At 40.2% G+C, this 22267-nt stretch overlaps 2 protein-coding genes across 4 annotated transcripts in view; one reads left to right on the top strand and one right to left on the bottom strand.

Annotated features, from left to right (window-relative positions):
• Positions 1-2181: 2181 nt before the first annotated feature.
• Positions 2182-18442, top strand: ifngr1 (interferon gamma receptor 1). Of its 2 annotated transcripts, XM_031302714.2 has the most exons (7): positions 2182-2514; positions 8373-8490; positions 11366-11550; positions 11674-11816; positions 14004-14171; positions 17442-17567; positions 17675-18442. In XM_031302714.2, exons 1-7 carry the CDS (start codon positions 2457-2459, stop codon positions 18068-18070), a joined length of 1194 nt encoding a protein of 397 aa, XP_031158574.1. In that variant the 5' UTR covers positions 2182-2456; the 3' UTR covers positions 18071-18442. The 2 variants fall into 2 exon arrangements, with proteins under 2 accessions (XP_031158574.1, XP_031158575.1); XM_031302715.2 differs by lacking the exons at positions 14004-14171; positions 17442-17567 and having other exon boundaries at positions 2183-2514.
• A 2207-nt stretch (positions 18443-20649) lies between these two features.
• ltv1 (LTV1 ribosome biogenesis factor) overlaps positions 20650-22267 on the bottom strand; it is a 28951-nt gene continuing 27333 nt past the window's right edge. For both annotated transcript variants that reach the window (XM_031302711.2, XM_031302713.2), the window contains exon 11: positions 20650-21046. In XM_031302711.2, the coding sequence (XP_031158571.1) occupies positions 20936-21046 (111 nt within the window). In that variant the 3' untranslated portion in view covers positions 20650-20935. The remainder of the gene's footprint in view (positions 21047-22267) is intronic.

Genomic DNA, 22267 nt, shown 5'->3' with positions numbered 1-22267 from the left:
TATTTAAAATAATTTAATTGAAGAGTATTTAGTCACTGACACCAGGGTCAGATTAGAGAACCAAGCCTCCGTTAGAAGCCTGATTACGTCCGTTTCTGTCACTGAACAGAGCTGAAGCTTATTTTTTTTCCACACAGATTGACAAAATCAGCAGAATCTTAACTCGCTCTGGTTTAAATCCTTCAATCAAAGGATTTAAAGAAGCCATCAAACTCTGACTGCTGAGGATGAGGATGACCGTGATGACTCGACAGACTGTCAGACTGCTGACACACAAACACACACAGTGTAAAAACTGGGGAGTGTAAAAGCACTTGTGTGTGTGTGTGTGTGTGTGTGTGTGTGTGTGTGTGTGAGACATCTTGTGTGTGAATGTATACAAATGTTCCAAGGTGTGGAACATTTGTATACATTGGGTTCAGTGTTTTCCCAACCATTATCGAGCTCATTAATGAGCAGCGATGAACATATGACTATGAATTCATTCATGTATATCTGTGACTGAATGTATGTATGGCTATGAATGGAGGAATTAATGCATATTTATAACTGAATGTATGGATATTTATGAATGGATAAATTAATGTTTATTTATGACTGAATGCATGGATCCTTATGGAAGTAGGAACGAGGCATGGGAGAACAGAAGAATGTAGGAAGGATGGCTCTTTTGCACAAGTATAGAAAATGGTAATTTGCAATTTGCATAATCTTTGAGTGGCCCAAATGTTAACTGTACATTTGTCTTTGAATTGTTTTAACCCTGTGCTTGTTGTGTGTCTCTGTTGTAACTCTCCTAGTGTCCAAAACACATTTCTCCTTGGGGAGACTAATAAAGATGCTTTGACTTTGATTATAAGGCTTTGGTGCAGCACCCCAGCAGTTTTGGGCAGCACCTAAGCCGTATGAATGTAAAAACAATGTGAGCTTCAAAACTAACTGACTTTTACTCTACTCTGACATTTGCTTCTTCCTTCTGTGAGTACAATGACTTTTCTGCATTACTGCCATCCAGTGGAATGAGTGATTGGGATCAGAGCTTCTCGGTGGCGTTACACACATGAGGACGGATTAAAAAAGTCAATCTCTCCCTAGTCTACATCCACGACGTTCCACTTCTGAGATTGGTCCGGTGCCACCAGAAATTCCGCCGGATGTCCCTCTTTTTGACCGGATATCTGTCACCTTCCGCTTTCTTTGTGTTGTAATTTTAAACTCCGGTAGATTTCTGAGGACTATGGTTAACTGCTCCTCAGATCTCTGCAGGGTAAATCCAGACAGCTAGCTAGACTATCTGTCCAATCTGAGTTTTCTGTTTTGAACGTACATACGTTCCACCAAAACAAGTTCCTTCCCGAGGCTATTTTGCAGAGGCACCATTGCTCCATCCGGCGCTTAGCACTGAACTGAACTGTAGGTGGCGACAAACACCAGCTTTCACTGGGAGCTGATTCACCTGTGCAAAAGACATTAAACACAACCGGAAATTTAAGGATTAGACCTTCACAATAAAAGCACAAGTAACAGGCCTACAAAAAAAGACACATAAAAACAACATAATATATCCATATATTATAGAGTGTCAAATATATCTATCGATCTATCTATCTGCCTCTCTATCTATCTATCTATCTATCTATCTATCTATCTGTCTATCTATCTATCTATCTATCTATCTATCTATCTATATGTCTGTCTGTCTGTCTGTCTGTCTGTCTGTCTGTCTATCTATCTATCTATCTATATATATGTATATCTATCTGTCTCTCTATCTATCTATCTATCTATCTATTTAACTGTATCTCTGTCTATCTATCTATCTATCTATCTATCTATCTATCTATCTATCTATCTATCTATCTATCTATCTATCTATCTATTTAACTGTATCTCTGTCTATCTATCTATCTATCTATCTATCTATCTATCTATCTATCTATATATATGTCTGTCTGTCTTTCTGTATGTCTATCTATCTATCTACATGTATCTATCTGTCTATATGTCTGTCTGTCTTCTTGTCTGTCTGTCTGTCTAAATGGAGATTACATATCACATTTAGTTATTTATTTTTTTCCACCCTTCTTTTGTGCAGACTCTAAAAACCTTTATTTTGAAGAAAATGAAGATTACTGTAAAAAAACAAAAACAATCAACGCCTTCTTACGGTTTCCGGTGAAGTTAAGGTGTGTTTTTCCCGGTTGAGCAGGTGAATCATCCCCGCTCTTACTACACTTACTGGGAGACGACGTGTGAGTTGAGTCAAATTTCTGTGGAAGAAAATCAGGAACTTGTCATACGGAAACTTCACGTTGTTGCGTAAAAGGTTTTCTAATGCGTTTCTAAAGAAGGCTCGTTCGCTTTTTATACATTTTATTGTTGCGTGTCAGTGTTGAGGAGGAAGCCGGAGTTCAGCGGTTGTTAGGCGGACACTTCGTAAGGCCTGCCCTGGAAACATGCTGCTGTCCACCGTGCTGGTCCTTCTGCTCAGCCGAGCTGCTGCTACTGCTTATGGTAAGTGGAAGATGTGGAAGAATTCCGATTTACTTTACTAAAAGCACTAATACCACACTGTAAAACCAACCTGTTACAGTTAAAGCCCTGCATTGAAAATGTTATTTAAATAAAAGTATTAAAGTTAAGAAAAATCCTCACATTTTTTTATATAAGTACATATTTTTTACTTAAGTGAAAAGTACTAATACCACACTGTAAAAAATACTGTTATAGTAAAAGTCCTGCATTTAAAATGTTACTTAAGTTAAAGTATGTAAGTATCATCAGGAAAATGTAAAAAAAAAAAAATATATAGGCCTACATAAGTACACTTTTAAAGTATAAAAGTAAAAATACTCAATGCAGACAAAATCCTGGAAATGAAAGAACACGACACGAGCGTGAAAAATGAAGTTATTTTAATAACTTGTGTCTTTTTTAACAGTCTCATTTTATAACCGATTTGTTGTTGAGATGTACATGATTCCTAAAAAAAAAACTCCCGAAATACGTGTGATGTTTTGAATATGGAAAGTAAGTTTTGAACAAGTTAGTTAGTTAATAGTACATATAAATTAACCAATATCCTATACACACACACACACACACACACACACACACACACACACACACACACACACACACACACAGTGGTGTAGTCTAATGTATTTTTAGCGGGTATACTGTACTATATAAATATAGCCTATGGATCAGAATGGACATATCAGAGTGGGGCGTCTGGGTGTCCTCCCCCAGGGAAATTTTGAGCGTCAAAGACTTCATTTCCTTCATTCTGATACACTTAATGCACCAATTTAAGTGGATACCGTTGTTTAGCCTATGCGAAGAAAAACACAGATGGCAATTCAAAATATATCTATGTTACATGTCATTGTATTAAGTGGGTATGTGGAAATCCTGAAGCTTTCTTAGTGGGTATACTGCGTGTACCTGCGTATCACGTAGGCTACACCACTACACACACACACACACACACACACACACACACACACACACACACACACACACACACGTTGATCTGTTTTGAATTCAATACCTTTTATTCCCACATTTCAGTATCAATTTTATGTTGTCTCATGGTTTTCTCTGTTTATTGTTCTGATATGATGTTATGAAATTTTAAAATGATTAAGGTGGAGGCTTCAAATAAGCCCACTGGGTTTTTTACCTCTCCCTGCACTGTATTTGTTTGTTATCTTTGTCATTCTGTATATTTTAAATTGTGCAAATAAACCTTAAAAATAACTAAACAATACAGGAGAATAATTAATAATAAAAATGTCCATTTACGTAAAGACATTTGTGCCATAAATTGATGCTGAGAAGGCACAAAATAGTTACAGAAAAATTCACCAGAATGCCAGAAATGAAGTGTTTGACGCTTAAAACTTTTTGTGGGTGGACCCAGACCAGTGGTGTGGTCTAATGTATTGTAGTGGGTATACTGTACTGTACTGTATAAATATATTGGCCAGAATCTGGCTTTGGGGGATGGGCGGCATATCATAGTGGGGGGGTCTGGGTGTCCTCCCCAGGGTTATTTTGAGCGTCAAAGACTTCATTTCCTTCATTCGGATACACTTTAATGCACCAATTAATGGTGGAAATACCTTTTATTTAGCATATGCGAAGAAATAAAACACAGATGACAAGTCAAAATATATCAAAATTATAATGGAAAGTACGGTATGTTGTTGCATGTCATTGGGCATTTTTAAGTGGGTATATGGAAATCCTGGAGCTTTCTTAGTGAGTATACTGTGTCTACTCACGTGGACTACACCACTGACCCAGACCGAAGCGTATGTTCTTTTATTTAACATCCTTAGAGAAGAATTCAGGAGTCATTTCCTGGTTTTTAAAAGGAGTGTTTCTGGATGTTCCTTCCTCTCTCTGGGTGTAGTGTGGTTTCTGGGTGGTCAGACTTCTGTGTAGATGTGACTACTGTAAATGTTGACAGTCTTAAAGTGGCAACAGTTTCTGTTCCTCATAAAGGTCACCTCAGGTCACATTTCCCCCATCCAGTGCTTTTTTTTTTTTAGCCAGGAAAAACACATCTAAGTGCTCGTCTTTCACGCTGATGAGTGACACATTCCGGAAAACTTTCCAAAATAATTTTTTTAAGTTTCTGGAGTTTCTAAACTTTAACCTTAACAACTGTGATGCTGTAAATCAGCCGGATCGTAAAGCAAAGGTCATGTGAATGCAAGGGCATGCAAGATCTCCACTTTAGAGCAAACTAGACATTCTGAGTGTCAAATTCTTCATTTCCTGCAACCTGGTGAATTTTCCTGCAACAATTTGTGCCTTTTCTGCATCAAGTTATGGTGCAAATGTCTTTATTTATGTAAGGAAAGAAAATTTGATTATTGTAGGGGTTGTAACCCCCCTGTAAATTACGCCTATGTGTGCAGTGTTTCTTTTAGGATTTTTTTTTAGCAGTGGGGGCAGGTCTGTCCTAACGTTTTGACAATAAACTACGGCGCATCGACACAACAGTATGTGGAGCGAAACTGGACGGGCCCAATAACCTCTGAATAGTTCTACTTGTTGTTAAACTGGACGGGCCCAATGACCTCTGAATAGTTCTACTTGTTAAACTGGACGGGCCCAATAACCTCTGAATAGTTCTACTTGTTGTTAAACTGGACGGGCCCAATGACCTCTGAATAGTTCTACTTGTTAAACTGGACGGGCCCAATAACCTCTGAATAGTTCTACTTGTTGTTAAACTGGACGGGCCCAATAACCTCTGAATAGTTCTACTTGTTAAACTGGACGGGCCCAATCACCTCTGAATAGTTCTACTTGTTAAACTGGACGGGCCCAATCACCTCTGAATAGTTCTACTTGTTGTTAAACTGGACGGGCCCAATAACCTCTGAATAGTTCTACTTGTTGTTAAACTGGACGGGCCCAATCACCTCTGAATAGTTCTACTTGTTGTTAAACTGGATGGGCCCAATAACCTCTGAATAGTTCTACTTGTTGTTAAATAGCTTTTTTCCGGTGCTTAGCGCCGCCCAAGACGATTGTGATTGGTTTAAAGAAATGCCAATAAACCAGAGCAGGATTTTATCCCATCACAGAATGCAGTGTGGACTAGCCAGACTGTGGCTGATTCAGATTAAGTTTTATTCACTGCACAGTGGAGACAGAAGTTCACAAGAAGCTGCAGAATTCTCTCTGACCTGAATGAGTTTCTGGCCAGGGTTTTATACAAGTTTTACGGGAAACGACAGAATAAACAAAAGCTCAGAAGCACATTCAACTCACAAGTCTGTCTGAGTCGATTTGCATAGACTCAATTCCGTCTGCTCCATCAAATTAAAAGTGCTTTGATAAGTTAAGGTGTGAATCTCTCTAGAGCCAACCTGGGCTCTGAAAAAAAGGTTAAATGCTTCCTCTCAACACTAGGGCTGGGTATCGTTCAAACATTTTCAATACCGGTACCGATAACAATACCGTGACTTGGATACCGGTTTCTGAATGCTACTTTTTTCGATACCAATTTTATAAAATCCATTTTAACAAAAAGAAATGACAACATTACGGCACAAATCCTTTATCTTTTTTCCAGCTCCTACTACGTGAGCCCTGTCTCTGTGTAGCGTGAGTTTTTCCTGGTGTGTCTCTACGACGTATAACGTTAGACAGCCAATCGCAAGCATTGTTAGATCTTGGTAGAAGCATGCTGCGTGCTTATTGGCTCACTGATGCTGATGAGATTTACTCCTTAGGTATTGAAATTGGGGATTGATTGGCTAGGCATTTTTCGATACTCCATACTAGGGATCAACCAATACTGGTTTCTTAAGGGCGATACCGATTATTAGTGTATGCATTATATATATGCATTTACAGTGAAAATGAAAATCTTTAAGTCAAAATTTACGATTTTGGAATGTTACAAATTCCAACAAATAATTTAGTTTAAATGCTTTAAGCAACTATTTAATAAATGACAAACTTTGAACATAATCCCCAGTAACAGAGAGTCAGATAGTGTTGTGGGCGGGACATTAAGTCAGACTCAGTGGTGATAGAAACTGAAGCAGAGGGACAGACACAGAGCTGTAGCCGAGCCAAAGTAGACTTTTAATTCATTAACTTTAATCAGTAATCAGGCAAATAAACCGCTGATACAGGTAATCTGCAAACTGCCAAAAAACGGCTCGATAATCAGCCAGAGTCGATAATCAGTTTATCTCTACTCGATACTGTAGAGGCAATTCGGTCTGTGCCTAAAAAGTATTGAACTCAGTATCCAACCCTACTCAACACTAAAGGCTGTTTTATGGCTCTGCGGAGGCTCCACGCAGAGCTTTCACCGTAGCCTACGTAAATAGCCGGATGTTTATACTTGTGCGCTGGTGTGTGCGTCGAGCCGGTATGTTTGTGTGTAGGGGGGTCCGGCGTAGGTTTGTGTCTTCACGTACCTACGCACGTAGCAATGACGTAGATTTTACACAGAAGTAAACAGCCTGAAGCTAGATAAAGGCAGACGGACTTGATTAAATCAGGATACACTCAAAGTTTTTTGATTAGGTGAAATAGTTTCAGGACAGACGAAACGTCATACGGAACAACAGGAACTTGATCAGTGAACAGGAAAGAGAACATTAGGATAAGATGAGACTAAAACTGTTAGGTACACTACACTATTCTTGTTTTTTTAAACACCCACGAAGAGACTTTGTCTCCCAGCTATGTCTGAGGATTACAAACCGGCGAGGCAGTAGCTGCGAAACCAAACGGTGGAATGCTGAGCAACCACAATGGCACCTTGATGTACCTGTTATTGGTCTTGTGTCACCCTATCGCTGCCAGCTACCTGTCAACACACTGTTGTTTGATGGTACAAAAGGGTTACTGGAACTGTTTGCCAAGCATGTACTAGCCTACACCAAAATATGTGTTTTTTTGTCCGTGCTTTGGTCTGTAGCAGCGTAGGTGTTGTAACTGTGTGTGAGTGTCGTGCTTGCACAGATGTGCTTTGATTTGCTTGGATGTGTAATGTATTTTATTAGGGTTGCACGATATTGACAAAATGTGATATTGCGATATCGATATTAATTTTGATATTTTTAAACATATGTAAAAATACAGAAGTTACGGTAAAACTCAAAATAGACTCATAACAACTACAACACAAAGTTTATTTCAACTGACAGTCATATTGGACTGGTCCAACATGAATAAATAAATAAGGACCATGTCTACAGAACAGGACATGTTCTACTGGTTGGACAGTATAAAATATATAAATAAAGAGAACAGGACATGTTTTACTGGTTGGACAGTATAAAATATATAAATAAAGAGAACAGGACACAACTTTTCGTTCCGTTTAGTTGTCTATCTATTTCTTCACTTACACTGTCGAAATATACACATGTATATCTTAGGCAAAACACACATAGGCTGTTCATCTACTTTATCACATGACATCTGACCACCTCATGTTTCATGTTCTAAGAAGCCAATTCTCCACCTTTAAACAGACTGAGCCTCTGACGTGGAAGATTACCGTGAGAGAAGGTGACTTTCAGCATGTTTAAAGGCTTAAGCATGGAATGATTACACAATAAAAACCTCAGTAGACTAAACATTTCCTTAAAACTTGTGTGTGACAAATATATGTCAAAATCTAAGCTTTGTCTAGGAAGTGATTAGCAAACTCTGAGTAGCAAACTCCCCCATGGAAATGTACATACAAAAATTGTTGCATCGAGCTGCATCGATAATCGGTTAAGAATCCAATCGTTGGCCTCTGAATCGGAATCGAATCGTGAGGTGCCAAGAGATTCCCACCCCTATCAGCCACTGATCTTTTGTCTTTTTCTTTCTTGCAGTTCCGCCGCCGACAAACGTGACGCTGAGCTGCCTGAATCTCCATGTCGCGGTCACATGGGACTACAGCGAACATGGACCACAAACCAGATTCATAGTACAGATCGAAGGGTCTGAAGGGTGAGACTCAACTCTCCTGAACTTCAAATAGGAGAAAATATAACTTTTGCTAAAACTTTGCTAATTCTCGAATTAGTTTGATTAAAGGGCCCATGACATGGTGCTATTTGGATGCTTTTATATAGACCTTAGTGGTCCCCTAATACTGTATCTGAAGTCTCTTTTATATAGACCTTAGTGGTCCCCTAATACTGTATCTGAAGTCTCTTTATATATAGACCTTAGTGGTCCCCTAATACTGTATCTGAAGTCTCTTTATATATAGACCTTAGTGGTCCTCTGATACTGTATCTGAAGTCTCTTTTATATAGACCTTAGTGGTCCCCTAATACTGTATCTGAAGTCTCTTTATATATAGACCTTAGTGGTCCTCTAATACTGTATCTGAAGTCTCTTTTATATAGACCTTAGTGGTCCCCTAATACTGTATCTGAAGTCTCTTTTATATAGGCCTTAGTGGTCCCCTAATACTGTATCTGAAGTCTCTTTTATATAGACCTTAGTGGTCCCCTAATACTGTATCTGAAGTCTCTTTTATATAGACCTTAGTGGTCCCCTAATACTGTATCTGAAGTCTCTTTTATATAGACCTTAGTGGTCCCCTAATACTGTATCTGAAGTATCTTTTATATAGACCTTAGTGGTCCCCTAATACTGTATCTGAAGTCTCTTTATATATAGACCTTAGTGGTCCTCTAATACTGTATCTGAAGTCTCTTTTATATAGACCTTAGTGGTCCCCTAATACTGTATCTGAAGTCTCTTTTATATAGACCTTAGTGGTCCCCTAATACTGTATCTGAAGTCTCTTTCCCTAAATTCAGTCTTGGTGCAGAATTACAGCCACTAGAACCAGTCCCACAGTGAGCTTTCCTTAGTATGTGCCATTTCTGTGTCTGTAGTAGAGGGTGACACAGGAATCAATTGTCGCTCCCATCCCATCCCGAGCCCACGAAAATACTCCCGTCACATCCTGATCACGTGACTGCCCCCCCAAAAAAAATCCTGTCCTGCAAAATCCCGAGAGAAAGAATCCCGTCCCGCTCCCGTTTCGTTCCCTATGTTGTTTCCTTATGAGGTCATAAGGAGCAAGATTCCAGATTGGCCCATCTGAGCTTTCATTTTCTCAAAGGCAGAGCAGGATACCCAGGGCTCGGTTTACACCTATCACCATTTCTAGCCACTGGGGGACCATAGGCAGACTGGGGGAACTCATATTAATGTTAAAAAACCTAAAAGAAAATAGTCAGCGGTGGAAGAAGTATTTTACAGTAAGTTAAAGTCCTGCATTAAAAATGTTACTTAAGTAAAAGTATGTAAGTATCATCAGGAAAATGTAGTTAAAGTATTACAAGTAAAAGTACTCAATGCAGAAGAATCCTCCCATTTTAGAAAGTGTAAAGGATGCAAACAGTGTATTTAATGGTCTAATCATCTCAGCGTGACTTGTAGGCCGTTATATTGTTGGCCAGTTTCATATTTTATAAACTACATGTGTTTTGTGTGCAGGAATCTTAATGTGTAAAGTAACTAGTAACTAAAGCTGTAACAGATGAATGTAGTGGAGTAAAAAGTACAATATTTCTCTCTGAAATGTAGCGTAGGAGTAGAAAGTGGCATGAAAAGAAAAGACTCAAGTAAAGTACAAGTACCTCAACATTTGTACTTAAGTACAGTACTGGAGTAAATGTACTTAGTTACATTCCACTACTGAAAAAATAGTGGTTAAAAATGATTAATAACTTGTTCAACATACTGTATTTTCTATCCAAGATTTATCTGATATGTGATATGATTTAAAAATGCATTTAGATTCAAACTGTTTTATTAATACTTGAACATATTTCAGCGCCAAAAAGCATGGATTCTTATTATAACCCTGGATTTATAAAGTCACTTACCTCTTTTACACCACCTACCAGGGTTGTCTGTTCAGGGTTCAACCTTCCGCTTTCTTTTTTGTTGGAATTTTAAACCCCGGTAGATTTGTGAGGACTATGGTTAACTGCTCCTCAGATCTCTGCAGGGTAAATCCAGACAGCTAGCTAGACTATCTGTCCAATCTGAGTTTTCTGTTGCACAACTATTTTGCAGGGGCTCCGTCCGGCACTTAGCACCGCCCATGGCGATTGTGATTGGTTTAAAGAAATGGCAATAAACCAGAGCACATTTTTCTCCCATCCCGGAATGCTGTGTGGACTAGCCAGACCCTCCTCCGCTCCGCAGCGTGTGGATGGTCTGGCAAAGCGAGACTAACATGGGTATATCCCTGGTCGTGATACTTCAGAGATCACCTGGGTCACAACCCGGGAGGCGATACATTTTCCCACTATGGCCACGCCAAGACCCGCCCTTCAATAGCTAGAATTGGCCAGGCGTCCATGCTTACGCAAAGTAACGTAACCTGGTTTGTACAGGTCCTATCACCTGACCAATCAGATTTCCTAACCTTAACCACTCGAGGTCAAATGCCTAACCCCAACCAATTGAATTGAATAGTGGGATTCGTAATTTTGCACCCGGGAGCAATGCATAACAACTACCTTAAGTGCTAGAAATGGCCAGGGCTTTACACTTCATATTCAGTGAACAGCTAATATCACATACTCCAGTCCAACTGTACACCAGCAGAACTACTTGAATCTGTCATTGTATACAGAGATAAATAAAGCTTACTCTATGATTGTTTCGCAGCACAAATAAGTAACCATCAAACACTTTTCAGATGATTCTGTGCAGAGTGATTTCTCCGCCTCTGCATATTTGTTGCAGCAGCTGGACAAGGATACTCTGTGTTTGTGAGTGCAGTTTTTGGCTGCTGATCAGATTCAGTAAAATAACAGATTGATCTGCTGTGTTGTTGCTCATATTAAAGGAAACCCTATCAGAACGAAACCACAGACCATCGGTACAATCTGAGCGACTACATCTGGGCGTCCGAAAAGCGCTACATGGACTTACATTACGTCACCGTGACAGCCGTAGAGGGAGGCAACCAGTCCGAACCAGTAACATCCGAAACATTATCCTTTAATGATTTAAAGACGGTCAAAATAAAATGTAAGTAACATGTAGATGTTAAAATGTGTTTATTTCCCTGTAAAAAAAAAAAAAATCAGACATAAGCCACTATTCAAGTTAGACGATGATGTTTGAGTTATAAAGAGACGTTTCTCCTCCCAGGTGAATTAGACTTCCCTCCCGTGGATGTGTATGAAAAGGATTCGGGCGCCACAGTGAGCTTCAGGAATCCCCTCCACTACTACAGCCAACTGAAGCACGCTGTCAAGACGGATGCTACCATCTTTAAATTCTCTTCAGATTATGTAAGTACCATATCATAATGTTTAACCACTGTATTTTGGAGGACAGGTATGTTAAGTAAAAACTCTGAAGCAGCACGACTCCTTTCACATACGCGAGGAAGGTTCGGGAGACCTTGAAGCGGCTCTCCGCTCTGCTAAAGATACGCACCAGGTCTATTTTCACGCAAACCGTTCTGACAGCCTGGCAGGAAGTGAAACAGCGAGAGCATCCAGTCAATTTACCAAAATCTTGGAGGTGGAAAAACGAAAAGGGAAGGCATGGAGTTACATTGTATGAGTGCCTGGAGCGGAAGGTAGATACTAGCTTAATGACTGACTGATGAATTAATGAATGACTGTAAAGTACTTGTAGAGACAATCAAATGTGTGAGTCGGGCAGTCAAGACGCTCCGCTTCTAAGACGCTCTCGGTGTGGTCTGGCGCATGGCGGAGGACGGAACAAAACCGGAACGCAGCAAAGACGCGCCTGGTGGAGAATCGGGGTTACACAAGAGCATTTAATGAACACTCAATTGAGGAGACCATTAAGAAGAGAATGAAGTTTAACCAGGATGTGTTATTGGCCCAGTTTGGAACCGGCTAAGTCCTCTGGGAGGCCCGAGTTGGACTCAGTTAGCTTGTTCTTATACTGCACTGTAAATTTTATTCTCATCTCTTATCTGTTTTTAATTTTTTTTAATCGCTCTTAACTGCGTCTTTTTTTTATCGTTTTTAACTGCTCTTTAATGTTTTATGTAAAGCACTTTGAATTGCCCTGTTGCTGAAATGTGCTATACAAATAAAACTGCCTTGCCTATTGTGCAGTGCCATCCCAACTCTGAAGTTCCTGTCCTCCTGAAGGAATATTTAAACTCGGCGTTACGTTTAGCTGAACCTTTAAGGTAAACAAAGATATTGCAGGTGCCTAAACACACATGCTAACGCCTAGTTCAGCCTATCTCTCTCTCTGGGAAGTACCAGATGCTAACGCCTAGTACAGCCTATCTCTCTCTCTGGGAAGTACCAGATGCTAACGCCTAGTTCAGCCTATCTCTCTCTCTCTCTCTGGGAAGTACCAGATGCTAACGCCTAGTTCAGCCTATCTCTCTCTCTCTCTCTGGGAAGTACCAGATGCTAACGCCTAGTTCAGCCTATCTCTCTCTCTCTCTCTGGGAAGTACCAGATGCTAACGCCTAGTTCAGCCTATCTCTCTCTCTCTCTCTGGGATGTATGCTAAAGTGTGGCTGGCCCAACGACCTCCAAAAGGAGACAGTCCTGAGACAAAACATTCCCTCATCATGCAGCTGTCTAGATTCCCTGAATCTGTAGAGAGACGAATATAATTACTGTATACACGAACAGGTTTGGTTATTAGAGACTGCCGAATGTTTTCGTCCCCTGACCTGTGACCTATGAATGATCTGATGTTGTCTAAGCGTTCCCTTTTAGTCTCATCATACCACAACATGCTGTTTCTGGAAATTGCACCACAGGTGCACTGTCAAGAATATCACACTTCCAGCTAGCGTTCTGAATAGAGATGGTCTGATACCATTTTTTGCTTCCTGATACCGATTCTGACACCTGAACTTGCGTATCGGCCGATACCGAGTACTGATCAGATACCAGTGTGTCCTATATTTTATTATGTTTTAACAACTGTATTCTACTATCCCTGTATGGATGTGATATTATTTCTATCTTTGTTGTTGGTCTGGCTCAGGTTAAACTCTTTGTGAAACATGAACAAACACAAACATTGAACGCCCCAGAACTTTCTTTTATTCTGCAGTTTGACAGTCAGTTATAACGGAAAAACAATAATGTAGATTTTCTTTAGGGCTTTCTTACGTGGTATCTGATCGGTGCATAAACTCCAGTACTTCCCGATACCGATACCAGCATTTTAGGCAGTATCGGAGGAGATACTGATACTGGTATCTGTATCGGAACATCTCTAGTTCTGAAATTAAAGCAGTTTTAATAAGAAGCAGAGATTTGTTGAAAGACATTTCTGCTTCCACCCCAAAAAAACAATGGAGTTCAAATGCTTTGTTCACCATTGTACTAATATGAAAGTGAGATGGTAATACTTTATAATAGTGGTACATGAATTATCCTGAATTCATTCATGAAAAATCATGAATTCATTCATGCAGTACTTCAAGAACAGTGTTATTATAGCTGTATATGTTCTGTGACTTTCAGGGAGATGTTGACGGTGTTTGCACGGTGAAACAGAAAAACTGCAAACATGACATCTCGTTTCCTGAGGGGGCGGAGAAGTGCGTCAACCTGACAGGAAGCTTGTTTAAGGAGGACCGTAGTAGCTATGTGTTGTTCAGAAAGACACACATCTGTGCCACTCCATCGACTCCATCGGCTGGTAAGTCTTAACGGGGAAGACTTTGTCTTCTTTCTGCATCGAGAATGGGTCAGTACATCTTTGTTTGAGGTCTCTGGTTTACAAGGATTACATGGTACAGTCCGGTCACGTGAAATATTTTCTGAACATAACGAGGGCTGCACAATATATCGTTTCTTTATCGTCATCGCAATATCAGCGGCCGCCATAAACGCATCGCGAAAGGCTGCGACATATCGATAGACACGATGGACGCAGGTTTTTTAAAGAGGTTAGTTAAAAGAAAATATCAGTAGAAAACTGCACATTAAAATGGAACCTCTTCTGTTTTAGTGGTGCTTTTTATATTCAATGTTCAGTTTGTTCAATAAAAGAATGTTAGAAATGTTTTAAATTCAACAAGCAATTTGTTGTATTTTATTAGAATACTAAAAATGCAGAACTGAGTACATTGTAATATGTTTATTTACCGCAAGTAATATCTTTATCGCGATATTTAACGTTATCGCATATTTTCCCCATATCGTGCAGCCCTAAACATAACAGGCAGCGGTGAAGTATCAAATCACTGAAGTAATGTGCTCTAGGTCTAAAATAATTTTAAACAGGTCTTTATTTTCCTGCGTCCATGCAACGCTTCCTCTAATGCTCTTTTTTTTCTTTATTCTGTGGCGTTGTAGTTCTTTCTTTCATTAGTCCAAATGTAATTTAGCCGCATTAAGACTACAAATGAGACCAACATGCAACTTATATTGCAGCCAATCAGCTTTCGTGTTATTGGCGTGAGGCTCTTTCGGATTGTACCACAGACATAAAACGGATTTTATTCTTCAGCTATGGGGAAGTGCACGTTTAACGATACTTGGCTTGAAAAACTGGATCTAGGGCTCAGTTGATGCTGTGATAAAGGTATTACATTTCATTCACAATGGTCTTTAAAAAGTCTTAAATTTGACTTGGTGAAACCTGCAGAAAACTGTACTGTAAAACTGTAAATAAAAGTACTAAATACCACACTGAAAATACTCAAGTACAAGTAAAAAGTCCAAAACCTTACTGAAGTAAAAGTATGTTTCAGCAAAATGTAGTTTAAGTAAATGTATTTATGGTGTAGTAAACTGTTCCCCTGTCAGTGTTTTTCCTTCTTCTATCTGATGTTTCTGGATTAATATTCCTGCTGTAGATGTTTAAGGTTGTGCTCAGAATTTTCAGAAATTACAAAAAATTAACACATCTCCACCCCGAGCAGAAAAACGGTCCGTTAAATTCCGCAGATTTTCATTCTGGATCAACGCTGAAAAACTAAAAAAGCAAGAAAAACCCAGAAAATTATACAAAGTATATCAGGGAGGGATCTCTTAAAGGTGCACTACGAGTTCCTGCATGACGTTACTTCTGTTGACATACCGAGTAAATTCCAAACAAAACAGAGCAAGCTCGCCCCTCCCCTCATGTTTCCCTAACTGTCACTAACCCCCCCCCCCCAACCATCTTGTCGGTGATTGGCTGGAACGTGGTTTGTTGTATTTTGGTGCCTATCCTGTGCCTCTAGTGTTTGTTTGACGTTTATGACCCCTGTGTTGTCTCCCGAGACCGGGCTTTTTCACGGTGTGTTCAGGGACCAGGCAGCTAGCGGATCAAGGAGAGATGCCTACGATTTGAGACAAAAATGAAATCACGCTGAAACCATGCAGGAACTCATAGTGCACCTTTAACCCTCTGAGAATAAGACGCACTGGCAAAAAACGATATTAGAAAATTTCATTTCAGACATCTAAAAGTTTTTATTCATATATTACAGTACTTTGTGAACCTAAAGACTTTGGTAGACTCATGTCAGAACACATCATAAGTTAAGGTTTGTTTTCAAAAGAGATTTGAGGACTTTCAAAAAGCGAACATCAACGTTTCAGCGTTGGCGCCCAATTAACTCTTTACACATCACTCTGGGACAGATTTGGGTCTCACTATACGGAAAGCTGAGTTTGTTCTGAACATTTTGATGAAGTTATTATGCAAATACCTTAAAAAGATGAATGTAACCCTCCTGTTGTCCTCGGGTTAAATTTGACCCATTTTCAAAAAGTTTCTATATCAGAAATTTGGGTTTTCTTTCAACCAAATTTTTGTAAAAAGTTAACGTGGATGGTTCCCTGCAACGCTCTTCACAAGTACAATGAAAGACAAGTTCACTAATTTCATTGAATTTGGGTGTTTTATAAAAATTTTATAGCATTTGAAAAAGAAAATTGATAAAAGAACATTGAAAAAAAGTTAAAAAATTTAAAAATGTGGGACGAAAAAAACACAAAAATATCAAAAGGCGCAGAAAAAAAGTGACAAAAACATCGGGGGGGGGGGAAAGCGACAAAAGTGTCGAAAAAGATGACTAAGACATTGAAGTTTTCATTTTAAATTTTGACCCAGAAAAACAAAAAGTTGCATGGTCGATGGGAAGACAACACAAGGGTTAAGAAGATGTGGGAAATGCTCTTAAGGCTCTGACACACCAACCCGATGGCCAACCATCAGCAGAAAAGCCAGTCGGACTGACTGCCTCCCCGAGTTGGTCCAAAAAGTGCCTCGGAACACACCGAAGCGACGGCGACTCGAGCGTACGTTCTGCGCGTGCGCGAGACGTAATACGTCTCCATAAGAGCAGGCGGCGCTAATTTGTATTGTCGCCCAAAAAATGAAAACCGGCAGCTGATTGAACGAACGCATGTCGTGGGTCTGGCGACCATAATGGCGGCTCGTTCAGAATACGATCTCATATTGTATTAAAATAGTTCACCGCAACGTGTTTCTGAAAACATTTTAAGAGAGAAATAGGCCGTGCAGTTGCTGAATCTGTCTTCATTTCAGATCAACAAAGGTCAGTTTAAAAGATTTTCGTCAGATTTTGAGAGCCGTTAGTCAGGCTCATCTCGCTCGTCATTTCCGGGTTAGCACTCCACCAATCAGATTGGTCACTGAGTCCGACTGCCCGCCTTCCGATTCACCATGTCAAATCGGCCCAAATGAAGGCCGACGTCTCCTCCGACTGACAACGGCACGGAAAACACCGAACAGACTCGAGTCACTGACCTCGCCAGACTGCCGAAAATCAGGTTGGTGTGTCACTGCCTTTCAACCTGAGAGTTAAAACCCAGGAAGAATGATTACAGATACACAAACTAATCCAGCATACACATTGTCACCTGACTTGAAAAAACTGTTCTTCAAAATAAGTAACTATTTTGACTTGACTTTTTTTTTTCTTTTTATTTGATTTGATTGCAGAGCTCCCTGCGATAGCGTTTGCTATAATGCTGTTCCTCCTCTTCGTCGTAATCAGTGTGGTTATTTTTCTGATCTGCAAAGCAAAAGCCTGGACGATGAAGCTACCCAGTCTTCCCTCGGCTCTGGTAAGGAGTCAAATCGGGGAAAAAACAACAACCAACCAACCAACCTAATAATTAGTAATTATGTTGTTGTTGTAAAACCTTTCTTTTTCCCCTTTTCCTTTTGTCAGGAAGACTTTGAAGCTGCAAGAAACCACTGGGACGGGGAGTACGATCCTGTGTCCAGCACAGACTACAGTCTGTTGACCGTCATCCCTGCCAAACCCTGCAAGAACCTGTCGGTCAGCTCCGAGGACGGAGACAGTCTCTCCAAGGACAGGGACAGTCTCACCGAGGACAGCTGCTGCTCCTCCTCCGGGGGAGAACTTGGAGATGGATACAGGGGAGACGAAGACTTCGCAGAGGACTCGGTGAAAACGGAGACGCTTTCCATCGATGTGGAAGGGATGGAAGAGAATGAACGGTCTCCCTACGACTGCCCACACAACCTGCCACGCAATCTGCAGGTGGACATGGGGGACGGAGACATGGTCACGGGTTACAGCGAGAGGGAAAGGCAGTCTTGATTTGGGATTTTAAATTTGTATAGCGTTACTTTTAACTCATCCTGGATCAGCCATCACGTTCGTACCTCAGGGCTAACTATGCACTATAAAGCCTAAACATTGCACTCAGGGAGGTTGTGCCTTTGCCAAGAAGACCCCTGAGAGACGCTCAAACTTTTTTTTTTCTTCCTGACTGCACTGTTAGAAAATGCACTGACCTACATGTTAAAGGACAAATCCGGCGCTAAATTAACCTAGGGGTTAATAGCACGTGTACCGAGTCGACTGTTCTCTGAGATATGTTTTTATGCTAATAGAATGTGACCAGCTTTAGCACAAACCACTAATTAGCTTATAACGCCAGTCGTCGGGGCAGGGATAAAGTAAAAAGAAATCGCTATTTCTATACCACTAACAAAGCTCAAAATAGCACCAGACTTCCACGGTAGCATAATGAGGGTCTCTATATGGGGTCTCTATATGTAAACAGAAGCATTGAGAACTTTGTAAGTGTACAGACAGTTTAGGGACCCTCATTATGCTACCGTAGAAGTGTGGTGCTATTTTGAGCCGTGTTAGTGCTATAGAAATAGCGCTTTCTTTTTACTTTACCCTCTGCCCCGACGACTAGCGTTATAAGCTAGCTAGCATTTTTAGCTAAAACTGGTCACCTTCGATTAGCATGAAAACATGTCCCAGAGAACGGTCGACTTAGTACCCATGTGTTATTAACCCCTAGGTTCATTTAGCGCCGGAATTGTCCTTTGAAGGATAGCGTTGGTTTGCGTTTCTAGCTGTTTTTGGAGGTAGCCCGAGAATCTCTCTAAAATCAAAGAGCTGCAACACAAAGAGGATTAAAAAGATTTCATACATCGCCTGAACAATGCAGAGAAACATTTTTGGAGTAGGCGCTTTTCAACAATATGAAACCTAAGCTGCTTTTAAACCCATTTTAACATTCTTCATCGCTGCGATGCTGTTTGACTCTGTTGGCTCGGCGGAAAACAAACCGGGGATCTTCCAGTCACAACCCTCATCCGGTCTCAGCTCCTGTGGCATTTTATCAGATGCTGCAGTGCAGAACGGTTACTTCAAAAGGCAACCAAGGGGGTGGTTTTTATCTCAAGGAAACAAGTACATCCAAAAGAAGAACGCATCAAAAGGTGTACTGTATAAGCTCTTTGTTGTCTTTTAGTATCGGCTAAAACCGGTTTGTATGTGCAGCTGTTATTCATGAAGGGAAGGGGCTCCATGTCCATTTTTAAAAAAGACAGAGTTCAACCAAATCACACGGTTTGGTTTAGGATTTCTGCCACAACATTCCAATAAAATGAGGGTGAATTGAATCACTTTCAATTATTTTTAGAAATAATGTCCACAAATAATCCACAGGACACACTGCCAGTTTTCCCAGGGACTATTTCTTCAGTAGAAAGAAGTTCTAATGAAAACCATTCATGGCAAAGGTTTTGGAGATGTAATTGTGTTTTTAGCATTTTGAGTTCCACTTACAGAATTCCATTCAACTTAAGTACCACTTAAAAGGTAAATAAGATTTTTTTTTTTTTTTTTTTCTGTCATTTAAGTGAAATTCTCACTGGTCGCTCTGACCAAACTTAAAGGTGCTCTAAGCGATGTCGCGTGTTTTTTAGGCTACATTTTTTTGTCACATACAGCAAACATCTCCTTACTATCTGCTAGCTGTCTGTCCCCTGAACACACTGTAAAAAAACGTGGTTTCTGTAGACAGCCCAGGCTCCACAAACGGCAACAAAAACAAACTGCGCCAACCTGCACCACCAAACATAACAAACAAACAGAGTTCCAGCCAATAGCCGACAAGAAGGATTTGGGGGTGGGGGTTGGTGGAGTTAGTATGCGGAAGTGAGGGGGACGGAACAGGATGTGGAGGAGGGAGGGGCGAGCTAGCCTCCATTTTGTTTGAAAATACTTCGAACAGCAACAAGACGTGACATCACCCAACATCGCTTAGAGCACCTTTAAGGGTTTTGATTTAAATGTTGCAAGTTAAACCGAGCACCTCCTATAATGTGGACTTTCCCCTGTATGCAGCAGGTTAGTAGGTGTTATAAATACCTTTCAGCCTAGCAAACAGTGCCACTCCTTTATTAAAGCCTGCAGAACCGGCTGTGTGGGTGACGTGCGGGAGGGTTTCTCCTTTTGCTCGCATCACATTTGCATTGAGTTTGTTTACATTACTTTGAGGTTCCTCATACTTCTAATGTGTTGGGTGCAGTTTGATGAGATCCAAATGAAATCTCACAGAGAAATTGCATTTAAATTTTTTTAATAAAGAGACAAACAATATTGATATTTTCTTGTCTTTCCAAATATAAAGAAGTGTTTGTATGGCCGGGTATCGATGGATATCTTAAGATACAAATATAACGATACCCTTTTATGAGGAATATGAATGTTTTCCAACAAAATATGCTTTCTGACAAAGACTTGAATGTGAGTGGTATCGATCTTCTTGTCTAACTTTCAACAATAAAGCGTATTACTCAAAATACCAGATAAGATCTGATCAGAGGATGAGTAAACAAGATCACCAATAGGAAAAGATGTGCAAAACCAACTTTTGGCTCATACGTTTTTAATACTCCTACTCAATACCAAGCCTTTAGTATTCCTGGATTTCAACCTGCTACAACATAATGACAAGGCCTGTAAATAAAGTTAGTTTTTGCTCCTTTTATTAAATTAACTATGTCGTGATGATTTGAGAGAACCTGAGCCTCTCAGCACCCCGTCAGTCGTCTGACTGGCGTCGTTCGTTTGGCTCCACTGAGGTGAAGAGCGGCGTGTCCGCTGATGACGCACGCCACCAACGGGTAAAAAGTCTGTGCGGGCTAAAGTTTGTTGCTAAAGCTTCAGGCCTTGAACGTTTGTTCTCAGGTTCAACATCTGCTTCTCCTGGCGGACTTTTTCTTCCTTGAACGCCATCTTGTTGGCTTTCTTCTCCACTCTCCGCTCCTATTCAAAAACACACACACACACACAAGTAGAATTTAACACACTGTACTCAGGGTTCAAAATAAGCCCCATCTACCAGCCTAATGCTGGTAAGGGAGCGTGCCTGTGTTCCCACAGCCATATGTTCCCACATTTCTACAATTTGTTTTTTCAAAATAAGGCCCTATGTTCCCACATTTCCTTTTTCATACATTAGTATCAGATTTTATCCCCCTTTCTCCCAATTTGGTAGCCAATTACACCCAACCTATTATCCAGTAGCAATGGGCTACAGATGGAATGTAACCCTAACCCTAACATAGGGCCTAATTAAAAAAAAAAAAAAAAAAAAAACTTAAAAATGTGGGACCATAGGGCTGTGGGAACACAGGGCTGACCCCGCTGGTAAAATATGCTATGTGGCTAACAGATTTGCTTCACTAACCAGCCAAAAATGCAATGGTAATCTATTGAGTGGGTTGTAAAATCTGAACATTCACTAGCCATTTGGATAATAATTGTGAACCGTGATTGTACTTGATAGTTTCATGCATTCATCTTTTGTCAACATGCTTTCCTCTGTTTTTACATGTCTTTTCTTCCCAGAAGATGCCTCTGGTGTAATTTGCACTTGGATAAGAGCAAAATCTACCAAATCACTGTCACAAACCATCTGATTGAGCTGGTTGTTTGGTTGTAGGATATTGCCGACAAATCACATGAAAGGACCAAAACCAACAATGTATTAATCCGTCTGTTAATACAGTCTGACTTCCTGTCTGTGGCTCTCAGCTCAGAGCCCATTGGTTAAGTCTACAGGTGAAACTCGGAAAATCAGAATATCGTGCAAAAGTTCATTTATTTCGGTAATTCAACTTATAAGGTGAAACTAATATATTATTATACTCATTTAGGGCTGCCACCTCTTAGTCGATTAGTCGACTAATCGGTCGTTTTGGTCTTAGTCGACTAAGATTTCTTTAGTTGACGAGTCATTTTTTATGCTTATTCATGCTTAATTACTCATTTCCAAGAAACTTATGAGCACATTTCTGGTAAACACACGATTTAAAGTGGTGCTTTTGCAGGATTAATTGTGGAGAAAGTCAGTTTTACTGATGGTTCATTAACTACATTGATATTGTGCTTTTCTAGTCTGAACCACCTCTCAAAGAGCACAGCTCTGTCGATTACATCAACTAATCGATTAATCCACAAAATTATATTAGTGTTAGTCGACTA

This window comes from Sander lucioperca, chromosome 4, assembly GCF_008315115.2.
Source record: "Sander lucioperca isolate FBNREF2018 chromosome 4, SLUC_FBN_1.2, whole genome shotgun sequence".
In the NCBI taxonomy this organism is placed as follows: domain Eukaryota; kingdom Metazoa; phylum Chordata; class Actinopteri; order Perciformes; family Percidae; genus Sander; species Sander lucioperca.
Note: the sequence above shows the minus strand (reverse complement) of the source record. Positions and strands in the feature narration are given on the sequence as shown.

Coding starts and splice junctions, on each gene's coding strand:
- ifngr1 (XM_031302714.2), top strand. CDS start 2,457: ATGCTGCTGTCCACCGTGCTGGTCCTTCTGCTCAGCCGAGCTGCTGCT. Junction 2,515..8,372: donor AGCTGCTGCTACTGCTTATG/GTAAGTGGAAGA, acceptor TCTTTCTTGCAG/TTCCGCCGCCGACAAACGTG. Junction 11,551..11,673: donor AAAGACGGTCAAAATAAAAT/GTAAGTAACATG, acceptor TTCTCCTCCCAG/GTGAATTAGACTTCCCTCCC.